Below are 13,592 nucleotides of genomic sequence, written 5' to 3'. Positions count from 1 at the left end.
TACTGCAAAGAGACAGTTGTAAAACACTCAGTGGTGACTGTCCTTTTTGTATCACCTACTCCTCAGGCTGATGTCAGGTCAAGGCTGTCCTATCAAAAACCTGCTCAGGTTCTTATGAGAAGTCCACATGTAGGACTTTGGGAACTGTTCTATGCATGTGTCCTGGGTTTTGTAATTAACAGGTCAGCCTTCATCCCCAGCCAGCTTTGTCATGTCGCCTCTTTCATTATGGTTTCAAGATCCATCCATCTTCCTATGACTCAAATTTATCCTTCATTATGGCCAAGTAGTACTCCATATATATATAAGTCACATTTTCTTTATGCATTCATCTGATGATGGGCACCTGGGCTTTTTTCATAATTTAGCTACAGTGAATTGTCACTTCAACTCTTTCAGGAAGATACCCAGGAGAGGTATAGCTAGGTAAATGGAGTTTCTGTTTTTAGTTTTATAAAGAATCTCCACACTGATTTCCATAGTTGTTATACTAGTTTACATTTCCACAATAATGCAGAAGGCTTCCTTTTTCCCTACATCCTTGCCAACATTTGCTTTTTTCTGGAATCCTTGGTGATGGCCATGCTTACTGGAATAAGATGGAACCTCAGTGTTGTTTTCATCTACATTTCCTTGATGGCCAAAGATGCTGAACATTTTTCATGTACATTAACCACAAGAAAGAAGTGATGAGATTAGAAGGGGCTGGGTGACTTTGGTGACCAGTAGGGTATCTCATTCCCCAAATCAGAAGGTTGGAAAGTGAGTTTGTCTGGGTCGATAAAGGCCACGTGGGCGCAGGTTGTGTTTAGGAATCATGTGAAAGCCTGGAGCATTTGGGGCAACAGGGCATTTCTGTGATGGCCCCCTCTCCCCTGCTTTCCCCTGCTGTCCTGTTTTCCTGTCTCTCCCAGCTCATGTCCCTCATTTGCTGTGTGCTTCTCCAGCTGCCAGAGTCAGCTCAGATGCCACCATTCTGGGAGCACTCCAGAAACCGCCAGTTGGAACTCATACTTCCCTGCTCTGCTCCCACAGTGATTGTCTTACCCTTCATTATCGCACTTGGTGAATAGGTCTCCTCTTATGGCTGTTTGCATCTCCATCGCTGGTCACCCGATTGTTGGGGATTCTCATGCCAGTAGCCCCCAGTCATACTCAAGATGTGTTTGTTGAATGAATGAAGGGTTCCTGTTTTACAAACAAGGTTTTTTTTTGTACATTATGTGGAATAGAGAGAAAAGTAGTGGAAATTCTAAAAGACCTTAATGATCAGATGAAGAAACTGCTTGGAGTAGCATAAAATGTATGCTGTGTCTCAGTTCAAGAATATTGACCACAGTTTGGCTGTCCTTCCCCTTTGCCTGAGCAGAATCCATGGCTCTTCTTCCACACCCTGACCATGTTCCAAACCACGGCCTGCTTGCTCCAACTTTCCTAATGTGCCTGTGAATGTTCTTGTCTGTCACAAGTTAGAACAGATGCAGCTAGGCAAGGACCAACAAGAGCACCTAAAAACAGGGCAGTGGATCTCCCCTGACTTAGTTGATACTTCTCGTATGGACGTTCACATTTGTGGTGTAAGCATGCTCAATGGCTTTCCAACATTAGCGGAGCTCCTTTGTTCTTAAAACTACTGCATGAATTGATGTTGGACTTATCATTTCATGGGAAACCATGTTGGTTCTCACACTTTCCACCCTTGAGGGAGTTTAGATCACAAGTCAGGGGCATGTATTTGCACTCCCCCACCCCCAGTGTCAGAACCTGTTTCTTTGTAGCCATCTCCTTTTTGTAAATACTGATTTGTATATTTGGAAACTCAGTTCCTCATTGGTAAAATGTGGGGTCACAGTAGAGGATCTCCAAGGTTGGTCTGCCAGCATTTCAAAAAGAATCTATTCTTATGTGCCTGTAGGAATTTGTTTTTGTCCAGGGCTAATGTCTCATCTATAATGGTATTTTGTTTAGACTCTTTGCCACCAGGTGGCAGTAAAAAAGTTATTCTTAACAAGGAAAAATGCTTAATCTTTTCTTGGTTATTGTTTTTGAGACAGGGTCTTTATATAGTGCAGCCCAGCTTTGAAATCCCTATAGAGCCCAGGCTAGCCTGAAACCTGCAGTCCTCCTGCCTCAGCTTCCCAAGTACCAGGATTTCAGGTATGCACCACCATGCCCAGCTGCTTAATGATCTTTTTTTATTTTTTTTGTGGTGCTGCAGATTGAATCTAGGGCTCACAATGCTAGGCAAATGTACTACTACTGAGCTACATCCCCAGCTCAGCTTAATCAATTTTTTAAGTTTACTTAAAAGGGAGATTTAGGGGACTAAAGTTTGAGTTGTCTGTTTTAACAGTTTATAACTGTAGACCATCTCAATATACTGTATCGTTTCTAGGATTTATACTTTTTATCTAGGCGTATAACTCTTATGGCCTCCCAAACCAGGTGTGGTGGTACAGGCCTGTTATCCCAGCACTCAGAAGGCTGAGGCAGGAGGATTGCCACGAGTTCTAAGCCAGCCTGGGCTACATAGTCAGACACTGTCTCAAAAAAAAAGATTCTTGTGGCCTTCCATAGTAATTCTTATTGGGTATTCATGGAAAAAAAAAAGACATAATTTAAATCATGTCATTTTATTTTCCATATATGTATGTGTCTATCTCCATAGTAGCACTACCATAGAGAGTGTTTACTTGTGGGGATCTTTTCTTCCATTATTTTTATATTCTCATGTATAGATTACTTTTATATTGATCAGACCACTTCTGGATATAGAAGTTTACATCTTCCTTTGTTCATTTAGTAGTATACCCATTTAAAATGCTGTCATAAATTCTTTATAAACATGTTACTGTCTTACAATGAGCCAGTGTATAAGGGTATTATAAATTAATCATCCCCTCTTGTCAAACATTTTTTACAATGTGATGAACTCTGTCACTGCCTTTGAGTATAATTCCTATTGTCATATTTAGATTTTTTTCCTTTAATGTATGCTAGGTTCTAAATACTTTGAATATATTAAATACATATTTTTCAGTTGCACTGTACAAAAGGTGGGGCCTTTGCTAGCCTACAAGGTGTCCTTGTTCAGGTGGCAAACTGCTGGGCAAGTGTAGTCGTGGGTGTCCAGGCTTGGGGCTGGGATCCGCCTGTTCACGGTCTGTGGGGGCCTTGCCGCAGTGGTCAGCCACGCTCTGAATAGAAATGCCCGTTTATATTTCTCCAATAGCAAGCAGGGAAAATTTTCTATAACTTTTAATGAATAACGTAAGGTGAGAATTTAACCTTTCTAAAAAAATAGTTAATTTTCCAAGAAGCATATTTTGCATAATCTTTCCTTTCCCTACTGGTGTGTATATGGCATCTTTATCATGTATTAGATTCTCCTATATACTCTGATAAAAATTTTTTGTTGAGTTTTAGAATAATGATCCTATTCTTAATATAGTTAAGGACCAGTTTGTTCATTAGATGTGTTTTTGTTTCACTGCTCACATTTGGTTAAATTGACTTATTTTTAATGTATAATTTTAGCACTAAGTTATTTCTTCTTTGCATTTTGAATCAAAGTGGACCAGACAGAGGTGGATTACTGGTTTCATAGGGACCATCCATTTACAAATAACTCGAATTCTAGGTACTGTACATAACAGACACTTTAATCCACTTTTAATAAGTTAACCTTTCCTCTTTCTGTTTATGTTTTTTAGGCCCTGTTGTCTCATATACTTTCTGCATTCAGACTTGAATATAATATAAAAGAAATTGGTCTTTTTACTCAAGGTCTTGGGTATGAGCCTGTAGATTACTATCCTGCTTTGCTTAAAAATGTGAGTATATTAAATGTACTCGTATTGAAATTTTCATTGTTGAATGTACCATCAGCTGAAGGATAAATGGAAACATTTCAGTCCTCCCAGGGAATTGTTTAACTTTTCTTTGTTTATCTCTTACCTTGGTCAGGCTTATGGCCATGTAAGGAAGAATTGAGAGGTGGGAGGTTATGAGAAAGAAGGAAACCAGGAAAGGTCTTAGTAACTTCTCTTTCTTATTACACATCTCACTTACTCATTAAAGATTTTGAAGACAAGAGAATTTCTAAACTAGAAACACAGTCTTGTACTGTTGGACAGATCTTGTATTTAAAATAAACTTATTAGAATTTATGTTAAAGCACAGCAGAAAATTCACTAAACAACCTCATAAATAGTATTACATGTTTATATCTTAGTACTTAAGCTATGTTTACTTCTGCCTATAATTTTAGCGAAATCTAAAAATTTAAATTTACTATCTGGACATAACTTCTAAAAAAATTTTACGAGATTTTTAATGTATGTTAGCCATTTTGGTTGTTTGGAAGTATTATATATGAAAAGCATTTTTTAAAATAAAGAAATAATAAGTGAATTCTGCATTTTAAGCTCTACGTGGATTTGGTTTTAATTCTTAGGAAATTAGTGATCTGTCTACTGTTCATTTCCTAGATAGGAATGCAGAAAATAAACCTTAAACATGAAGTCTGTTTTATTAGTAAATATGATTTGGTACTGCTTCCTTTTCACTCTAACAAAATAAAACATAAAGAGAAGGTGGGTGGAAGGAATCTCAACGGAAATATCACTCACCCAGAAAAATAGAGCTGATGTAATCCTGTTTGCAGTTTGAGTTAACCTGCAACTGATTTTGTTTCACAGATGGTTTTATCATTAGTGTCCAAACTGAGAGAGAGTCATCTTAATGGATTTAACACTCGAAGGCGGTAGGTGTTAAACTAAACATCCCTGTTCTCCAATTTCAAGATGTATCAGCTCCATTATGAAAGAAAAATGCTCTAATTCATAGGAAATGCATGCTCGTAGGTATGGTTATATTCTGTGTAGAGACTGTTTTAGTGGAATACATGGTGAATTCTTGAGTTTTTGCAAACTTTCTTTTTAATCACTATTCTCTCAATTTTCGTGGGGCAATAAGTAAATCATGCAACATCCTTCGTGTACCCGTTAGGTGAGAGACTCTTACATGCATAGTAAGGAATACAAAAGGAAAAGGACCACTGTGGGTCACCCTGGAATTTCTTACTGTGACAGAGAAGAATGTGTATAGATGCAATGTGTGCTCCCACTCTGACTGTGTGTGCATGTGTCCGCACACACAGGATATTTACAAGGCAACAGCTATTGGATGTATGCATGTGACCTGTTTTAAGGAATATAATAGTCCAAAGTCTAGACTAAACAAATCTAATAGATTCAGACAAAGTAAAAGGCAGTTAATCACATTACAAATGTTTCTTCACTCCGTGAAGGTATTCAGAGTTGTTTTCATTGGTGAGCATTTCATTTTTAACAAATCATTAACCAAGGGTACCTGGGGTTTGAAGAACTTTTGTGAATTTTTTTTAAACTATTGCCAATTAAAACTGTATCAAAAATAGTCTTTGGAAGCCAGGCATGGTGACATATGCTTATAAGCCCAGCACTTGAGAGGCTGAGACAGGAGGATTTCCATAAGTTCAAGGCTAGCCTGGGCTACGTAGTAAGTTCAAAGCCAGCCTGGAGTATATAGCAAGACCTTGTTTTAAAAAACAAACAAAAAAGGTCTTTGCCCTCTCAGTTTAGAAACTGCATCTAATCCTTAAAGTAAACTATAAAATTCTTAGAAGAGGCTGGGGATTTAGCTCAGCGGCAAAAGCACCTGCCTGGCAAGCGCAAGGTCATGAGTTCGGTTCCCGGTACCGGAGAAAAACCAAAAAAAAAAAAAAAAAAAATTCTTAGAAGAAAATACTAGGAAAAATTCTCATGACACTTTTTTCAGTAATGTTTTTTTAAGATATGCCACCTATTATCAGTAAAGAAAACTAGATAAATTGGACTCTATTAAAATTAAGAACTTTTGAGCTGAGAATTTATGTAGCTCATTAGTAATATACTTACCTAGCATATGTGAGACCCACGTTTAATCCCCAGTACCACACCATAAAAAGGGACATAGGACTTGAGTAGACATACCTCCAAAGAAGATGCACTACTGGCCAGTAAGCACACAAGATGCTGGTCGTTACTAATTATTAGGGATGTAAATCAGATCAGAATGAAATTCCACTTTGTACCCATCTGATGACTATAATAACAATAAAAAAAGAGATGGAAAAGTAACAAATGTTGGTAAGGATGCAAAGGAATTGGGAAATATAAAATGGTGCCCCAAAAAATGATGAAAAAGAGTGCAGCATTTCCCCAAGAAAGTTAAACACAGAATTACTGTGTGACCCAGAAAACCCAATGCTGTAGCTGTTCACATCCAGAAGAGCTGAAAGTAGAACTTGGACAGGTGTCTGTATACCAGTGTTCATTAGCAATGGTGGCTGAAAGGTAGAAACAACCCAAGTATCTTACCAACAGGTGTGTGGATAAAAAAAGTGTGCTGTATGCATACAGTAGAATACTATGCAGCTATAAAAAGAATACAATTTTTATATATGTAAAAGCGTAGGTGAGCCTTGAAAGCTTCATTCAAACTTAGTGAAATAAGCCAGACACAGAAAATATAAATGTTTTAAATACACTTAAACATTAAATGTTTAATGTTAAAACATTTAATGTTTAAACATTTAATGTTTAAGTCCTAGAATAGGCACATTCATAGAAACAGCAGAATAGAGGTTACTAGGAGCTGCAAAGAAAAGAAATAAATGGAGTTTTTAAAAAGTGTTTATATTAGGGATGATTAAAACTTTTGAGCATAGATAGTAATGAGAAGACAGCACACGAATGTATTTAATGTCTGCACCTTGTTACCAAGTACAAATATCTATCTAACTATTCTGTTTTACCACAGTAAAAAATTAAATAAGAAAAAAATCAAATGTGATACCACTCTACATATTCCCTTTTAGTCATTTGTATTTTGTCATACAAATGTCATACAAATTTTAGTCTTTTGTATTTAGCCATACAAATGACTAGAATTGAAAACACGTAAGTGTGTGTTGAAGATATGAATTTCTTTCACACTGCTTATGGGGATGTGAGATGATATGACTGCTGTGGTGAACGATGTGGCACTTTATTATAGAGTTAAACAAACACTTGCCATGCAACTTATCAATTCCTCTATTGAGTGTTTGCTCATAACAAATAAAAACACAAGTACTCACTAATACTTGTACATGAAGATTCAGAGTTGCTTTATTTGTAATGGTTCATATCTAGAAATAATCCAAAGAACAATCAACAAGTCTTTAAGTCTGTTACCGTCATTTAAAGAATGAAAAGACAAAGTCATAGGCTATGCGAAGGTATTTTCAAATCACGGCATTTGATAAAGGACTCTTATCTGAAATATATGAAAAACTCAGTGGTAGGAAGACAACCAACTTAGTAATAGGCAAAATATTAAAATATATATTTCACAAAAAGTATATATAATAGTTAACACAAAATTGTTAGTATATTAATATTCATAGCATTATTCATAATAGGCAAAAAAGTGCAAACATCCCAAATGTCCATTAGCTCATAAATAGAGGTATCAAAATATGGAGTGTCTGTAAAATAGCATGCTCAATAAGAAGGAATTGATCCCTGCTACAGCATGGGTGAGCCTCAGAAATGTGCTAAGTAAAAGAAGCCATTGACAAAAAACTACATATTGTGACGATTCCATTTGCATGAGATTTTCAGAACAGGCAAATACAGAGACAGACGCTAAATTAGTTGTCTGTGTCTGGGGGTAGAAACACAGATTTTCTGCAAATGAACACAGAGGATGTTTTTTGTAAGGTAATGAAAATGTTCTAAAACTAGATGATGGTGCTGGTTTTTGAACTTGGTAAATTTATTAATCATCATTATTAGGACATGTGAAATAGGTAACTTTTGTGGTATTGATATATACATAAAAAATAATCTCTAGGGGGTTTGAAGAATACATAGACAAATTTATTTATATGTCAAGTAAAGACTTTGATTTAGCTGTGAGGTGAATGTTAAGTAATGAATCTTTTGAATAACTGAATTAAAATTTTTAAAAATAAATTTGAAAATTGATAAGATGCAATGTGTATGTACTCTGTACACCAGACTCCCAAAATATAATTTTAAAAAATCAACTGAGAATAAATATCAGCAGCACCATAAAACTATTAACAAGTGGAAATATTCTGTCACAGACTTGGAAGTTGCTTGGAACCTATGAAATTGACAAAAAGATTAGTATCCAAAATACAGAAATGACTCCTGCAAATCAGTCATAAAGAGACAAACACTATAGTATGGAAGCAGGTAAGGAACGTAAGTAGTCGTTACCAAAAGAGGAAAACTGAAGGAATAATAAACATTAAAGAAATTGTTCAGGAGTGACATCAGAAAAATGGCAGAATAGAAAGCACAGATCTTACTCCCACACAGAGGTCTCAGCTTAACAATATATGGCCAAGAAAGCCTCTATGAGAACTCTAGAAAGCAATAAAGAAGTTGCCATACTGCAGACAAGCTCAGAGTCAGAAATGCGTGCCGCAAAATTGGTAAGAAAAAATGCTCATCTCAGCCGTGATAACTTGGCACAGCTTGACAAGATTAGAAGAAGCAGCCCAGTTTATTTCTCCCATGAGAGAAAGAGTCAAGTGTGGATCCAGCAGATCGGCTTTTTGGGGAGCACTCCTGTGGAAAGCCAGTATGCCTCGGGTGCCTGAGGGCCACAAAGAACATAAGAAAGCTCACAGGTTTGTTCTAGTGCTGAGACCTGACAGTGCTGTAGAGCAGGGCTGGCACTGCTCAGTAGACCTGGGAGAAAGTGCAAAGCTTGTGGCTCTTCCCTAGGGAGAAAAAGAAGAGTGGGACATGTGTCCGGCATTCTGGCTGTCCTGGGGAATGTCGGAGGGATTGGTTCTCCCTTGGATGGTGCATAGTATGGGCAAGAGACTAGCATACTTTGGAAGCCTGGGGCCATGAAGAGCAAGAGAACTTGGCAGCCTGTTGCAGCACCAGAGAGCCAACAGTACCCCAAACAGACATGAGGGGGAGCAAAAAGATATGTACGCTCTTAAAAAATAAAACAGTACAGTTCTCTAATTGAAAAATTACATTCACAAGCCCAGAGAAGACACATTGCTGGAAGAGGCCTAAGGGATTCCCAGAGTCTCTTGGTAAAAGTCTTCTTTTGTATACATCTGATCTGGAAAGACGAGACGTGATTGGTTTTTGCTTTTTTCATAATGTGTGAAACAACAAAAATAACAACACACAAAGAAAAAGGGAGTCATGACATAATCCCTAAAAGCAACCCCAAAGCAATAGGTCTATGAATTACCTGACAAATGATTCAAAATAATTATTTTGTAGAATCTCACTACAAAAGCACCCAGATAAGATAAACGCTTAAGTGAATATCAGGAAAACTGACACTGAAGAATATAGTAATTTGAGCCAAGCCTGGTGACGCATTCCTGTAATCTCAGTACTCTGGGAGGCTGAGACAGGAAGACTCCGAGTTCTGGCCCAGCCTGGGGAACTTTAAACTTTGCAAAACCCTACAAATTAATCAGTTGATCAATCAGTCTGGAGATGTAGCTCAGTGTGAAGACCCTTGGCTCAGTACCCAGTACTACAAAGAAAAAAGAATGGAAAATTTACTAGTGGAGTTCAGTAGCAGACTTGATCAAGCAGAAGCAAGAAGGAAAAGTAAAAAGTCATTTACAAATATCAAGTCAGAGGAGGTCCCAGGAAGCATACCCCCTCTCCCTGTCTCCAGCTGCTGCCTGCTGGAGCCCCACACTAGACACAGGAGGACCCAGGAACCCCATGTGCCATCACCAGCTGATGCCAGCACCCACCTGGCTTTGCACTGGTACCAGGAGACCCAGGAACTGCAGATCCAAGTACCTAGTTCTTCTCTATAGCACAGGGCAGCAGAGTTGGCAGCCATCAGACCAACCTGATTGAAGAATAGACCAACACCCAGGACGAGAGTTCTGCATTAGGACTGAAGTGAGACTTGGTGAGAGATACCCTTGGGAGATAGGCCTGGAGAGGGTGAAAGCTAAATAGAGATCTGCTGGGATCCCTTGGGGAGCCTGGGCTCAGACCAGGATTACAGGGCCTGTATTCTGGTATGGGAGGTCAGGTTTGATGAGAGTAATTGTCAGAGGGGGCAGTCCTGAAGAAGAAGAGATGTAGTCTAGGGATATGTTTGAGCTCTGGCACTGCTGCCTACGTCCAGCAGAAATCATTGCTCTGAATTACTATATATCAATATAAGGGGGGCCTAGTTGGCTTCACTAAAATCAGAGTCCTCTTTGTTTTGGTAAAGGGCTATGCATGAGTGATTTCTAGGGTTTGTCACTATCTGGTTGACATTTGATGCCATTGCTGCCATAAATTTACTACTGCAGGGAAAGTAGCATAGTAGTGGCTGGCAACTGGTTTTCTCTCTATGCCAATACTTGGATTACCAGGATGGGGGTGGTGGTGATATAAACAATTCTGTGGCTTGCTCCTGAAAAACAGGGCAGGAGACTAGCATACTTTGGCACTTGGCCAAAGAATTTGCAAACTCCAGCACAGAAAACAGAAACATGAAAAGACAAGACAACAACAAGACAACAAAAACCTCCAAAAACTCCTAACTCTGCCAGAATTGGTGCAGGCAGCATTGAGGGCAGGTCATAAGCTACAGAGCAAATAGATCTGAAAGGGTACTGGGGGAGGTAAAAGAGTTTTGTAAGTTGCTGGGTAAGTTTAAAGAAGATATAACTAATCACATAATGACAGTAGTGAAACAAATGATCAGCAAGTCTAAAGAAGAAACTAATGCACAGCTAGTAGAGCTAAAGAAAGAGATGCAAACCATGAGTGCCCAGCATGGAAAAGAATGGGAATCCATAAGAAAGTTCTGAACAAAAATCCAGGCAATTAGAAGTATAGGTAGCAGAAGCAACTGATATGAAGACAGTGTCAGACCTAGAGGACAGGGCTGTGATCAGTGATCAGTTAGTGAGAGGTACCTACCTTGAAAACAACAAGGGAATATCAAAAGTGGATCCAACAGCTCCCAGATGATTCAAAGAGAACTAATATGAGTAATTGGAATTAGTGAAAAAGCAGAAGGTAGCATAAAGGGCATAAAACCCTTTGTGTTTTAACACTCTTTATACTGTTCATACTTTTTAAAAATATGAAGAATCAGTGAATCAAAGAGCTGATTCTGTTTTGTTTTGTTTTGTTTTGTTTTGTGACAGGGTTTTGCTATGTAGTTCAGACTGACATTGAAGTCATTATATAGCCTAGGCTGGCCTTGAATTCATGATGATCCTCCTGCCTCAGACTTCTGAGTGCTAGGATTACAGGTATGTGCCCCCATGTCTGGCAAGAGCTGGTTCTTTGAAAGAATAAATAAAAGGAAAGATACAAAATAATGCAGTTATTAATGAAAAAGGTGAAATCACAACAGACACTGCTGAAATCCAGGAAATGATTAGCAACCACTTCACAAACGTATATGCCAAGCAACTGGACTACTCAGAAGAAATGGAGAATCCTAGATATAAATGAATTACCTAAACTGAAACAAGAAGACTTAAAAATCTTGAACAAGCCAGGCATGGTGGGGCACACCTGTAATCCCAGCACTGGGGAGGCTGAGGCAGGAGGATCATTGCAAGTTTGAGACCAGCCTGAGCTACAAAGTGAACTCAAGGCCAGCCTGAACTGCATAGCAAGACCCTGTTTAAAAAAAAAAAAAAAAAAAAAACTTGAACAATCCAATAACAGGAAATGAAATTGAAGCAGTAATTAAAACAAAACAAAACTACCAACTAAGAAAAGCCTAGGACCTGATGGATTCACAGTTGAATTCTGCAAGAGCTTTAGGGAAGATCTAATACCAATACTTCTCAAATTTTTTAATGAAATTGAGAGGAAAAGAATACTTCCAGAATCATTCTCAGAAGCTAACATTATCTTGATCCCAAAATCAAATAAGGGTCCAACCAAAAAAGAACTGTAGGTCAATTTCTGTAATGAGCATAGATGCACAAGTCCCTAACTAGATACTGGCAAAGAGAATGTGACAAATCATCAAAAAATTCATATGCCATGACCAAGTAGGCTTCATCCCAGGATTGCAAGGATGGCTTAACTTATGCAAATCAATAAATGTAATTCATCACATAAAAGCAAGGACAAAAATCACCCAATCATCTCAGTAGATGTAGAAAAAGCTTTTGACAAAATCCAACATCCATTCATGATAAAAATTCTGAAGAGAATTGTTATACAAGGTCTTTATCTCAATGTGATAAAAGCCACTTCCAACCAACCAATTGCCAATATCATCTTAACTGGGAAAAACCTAAAAGCCTTCCCTCTAAAATCAGGAACTAGGTAAGGATGTCCATTGTTGCCACTCCTGTTCAACATTGTCCTTGAAACATTAGCCAGAGCAATTAGGCAAGAGAAAGAAATAAAAGTGATATGTATAGGAAAGGGTGAAGTCAAAATATTATTTGCAGATGATGGGATCCTTTACTTACAAAATCCAAAAGACTCCTAAAATTGATAACCAGTTTCAACAGTGTACCAGAACACAAAATAAATACATATACATAATCTGAAAATAAAAAGATGGGAAAAGATGCATAAATAGTACTCAAAAGAGCAGAAGTAGCCACACTTGGACAACTGTCATAAGAGACAAAGATGGACTATACAAAGATAAAAGGGAATTCACCAAAAAGTTAGAAGAGTTGTATAGGCACTTAATGACAGAGCACCTAAATATATGAAGCAAACACCAATCTTTCTTAAACTCATCAAACAAACTGAAGAAGCAGGAACACTCTAAAACTTAATTTATGAGGCCAGCATTACCCCGAGACAAAAATCAAGCAAAGCTATTAGAGGAAAATAAAATAGGTGAATGAATATCCTTGATGAATCTTGATGCAAAAATCTTTGACAAAATACTGAAAATAATTCAGGATCACTGTAAAAGGATTTTATGTGATCTAGTGAAGTTTGTTCCTGGAATGCAAAGTTGGTGGAACATGTAAAAATTCAGTTGGTGTAATGCATGATATCAATAGAATTATGAGCAAAACTATATGAGCTTTTCAATTAATGGAGAAAAAAACTTATAAACTTCAATACCCATCATGATAAAACACTTGACAAATGAGGAATGAAGGCAATTTCCTAGAAGGAAAAAGTCAACACTTCAACACAATAAAGGCCATATTTGAAAAACCCACAATAGCCATCATGTTGGATGGTGAAGAACTGAAATTTTTCTCTAGAAGGTCAGGAACAAGGCAAAGATATCTTTGTCTTTTCTTAACACTTGTATTTAATATAGTAGTAGAAGTCCTTGTCAGAGCAGTTATGCAAGAAAAAGAGATAAAATACATTCACACTGAGAAGAAGTCACATTGTCTCCATTCACAGATAATATTTTATCTATAGAGCACCCTAAAATGTTACTTACATACACAGACACACACAACTGTTTGAACTAATAAATTAATACAGCAAATTTAGAAGGCCCAAAATAATTACACAAGAACCAGCTGTGTTTCTATGCACTAATAATGA

At 37.6% G+C, this 13,592-nt stretch overlaps 1 protein-coding gene across 4 annotated transcripts in view; it reads left to right on the top strand.

Moving 5' to 3' along the window:
* Fancc (Fanconi anemia, complementation group C) overlaps positions 1 to 13,592 on the top strand; it is a 214,654-nt gene that overhangs the window by 145,898 nt on the left and 55,164 nt on the right. For all 4 annotated transcript variants that reach the window (XM_005384680.2, XM_013514336.1, XM_013514337.1 and 1 more), the window contains 2 exons: positions 3,714 to 3,833; positions 4,701 to 4,765. In XM_005384680.2, the coding sequence (XP_005384737.1) occupies positions 3,714 to 3,833; positions 4,701 to 4,765 (185 nt within the window). The remainder of the gene's footprint in view (positions 1 to 3,713; positions 3,834 to 4,700; positions 4,766 to 13,592) is intronic.

The sequence above is a fragment of the Chinchilla lanigera genome, unplaced genomic scaffold, assembly GCF_000276665.1.
Source record: "Chinchilla lanigera isolate Chin_1 unplaced genomic scaffold, ChiLan1.0 scaffold00021, whole genome shotgun sequence".
Taxonomy (NCBI): domain Eukaryota; kingdom Metazoa; phylum Chordata; class Mammalia; order Rodentia; family Chinchillidae; genus Chinchilla; species Chinchilla lanigera.
This window is presented reverse-complemented; position numbering and strand designations above follow the sequence as displayed.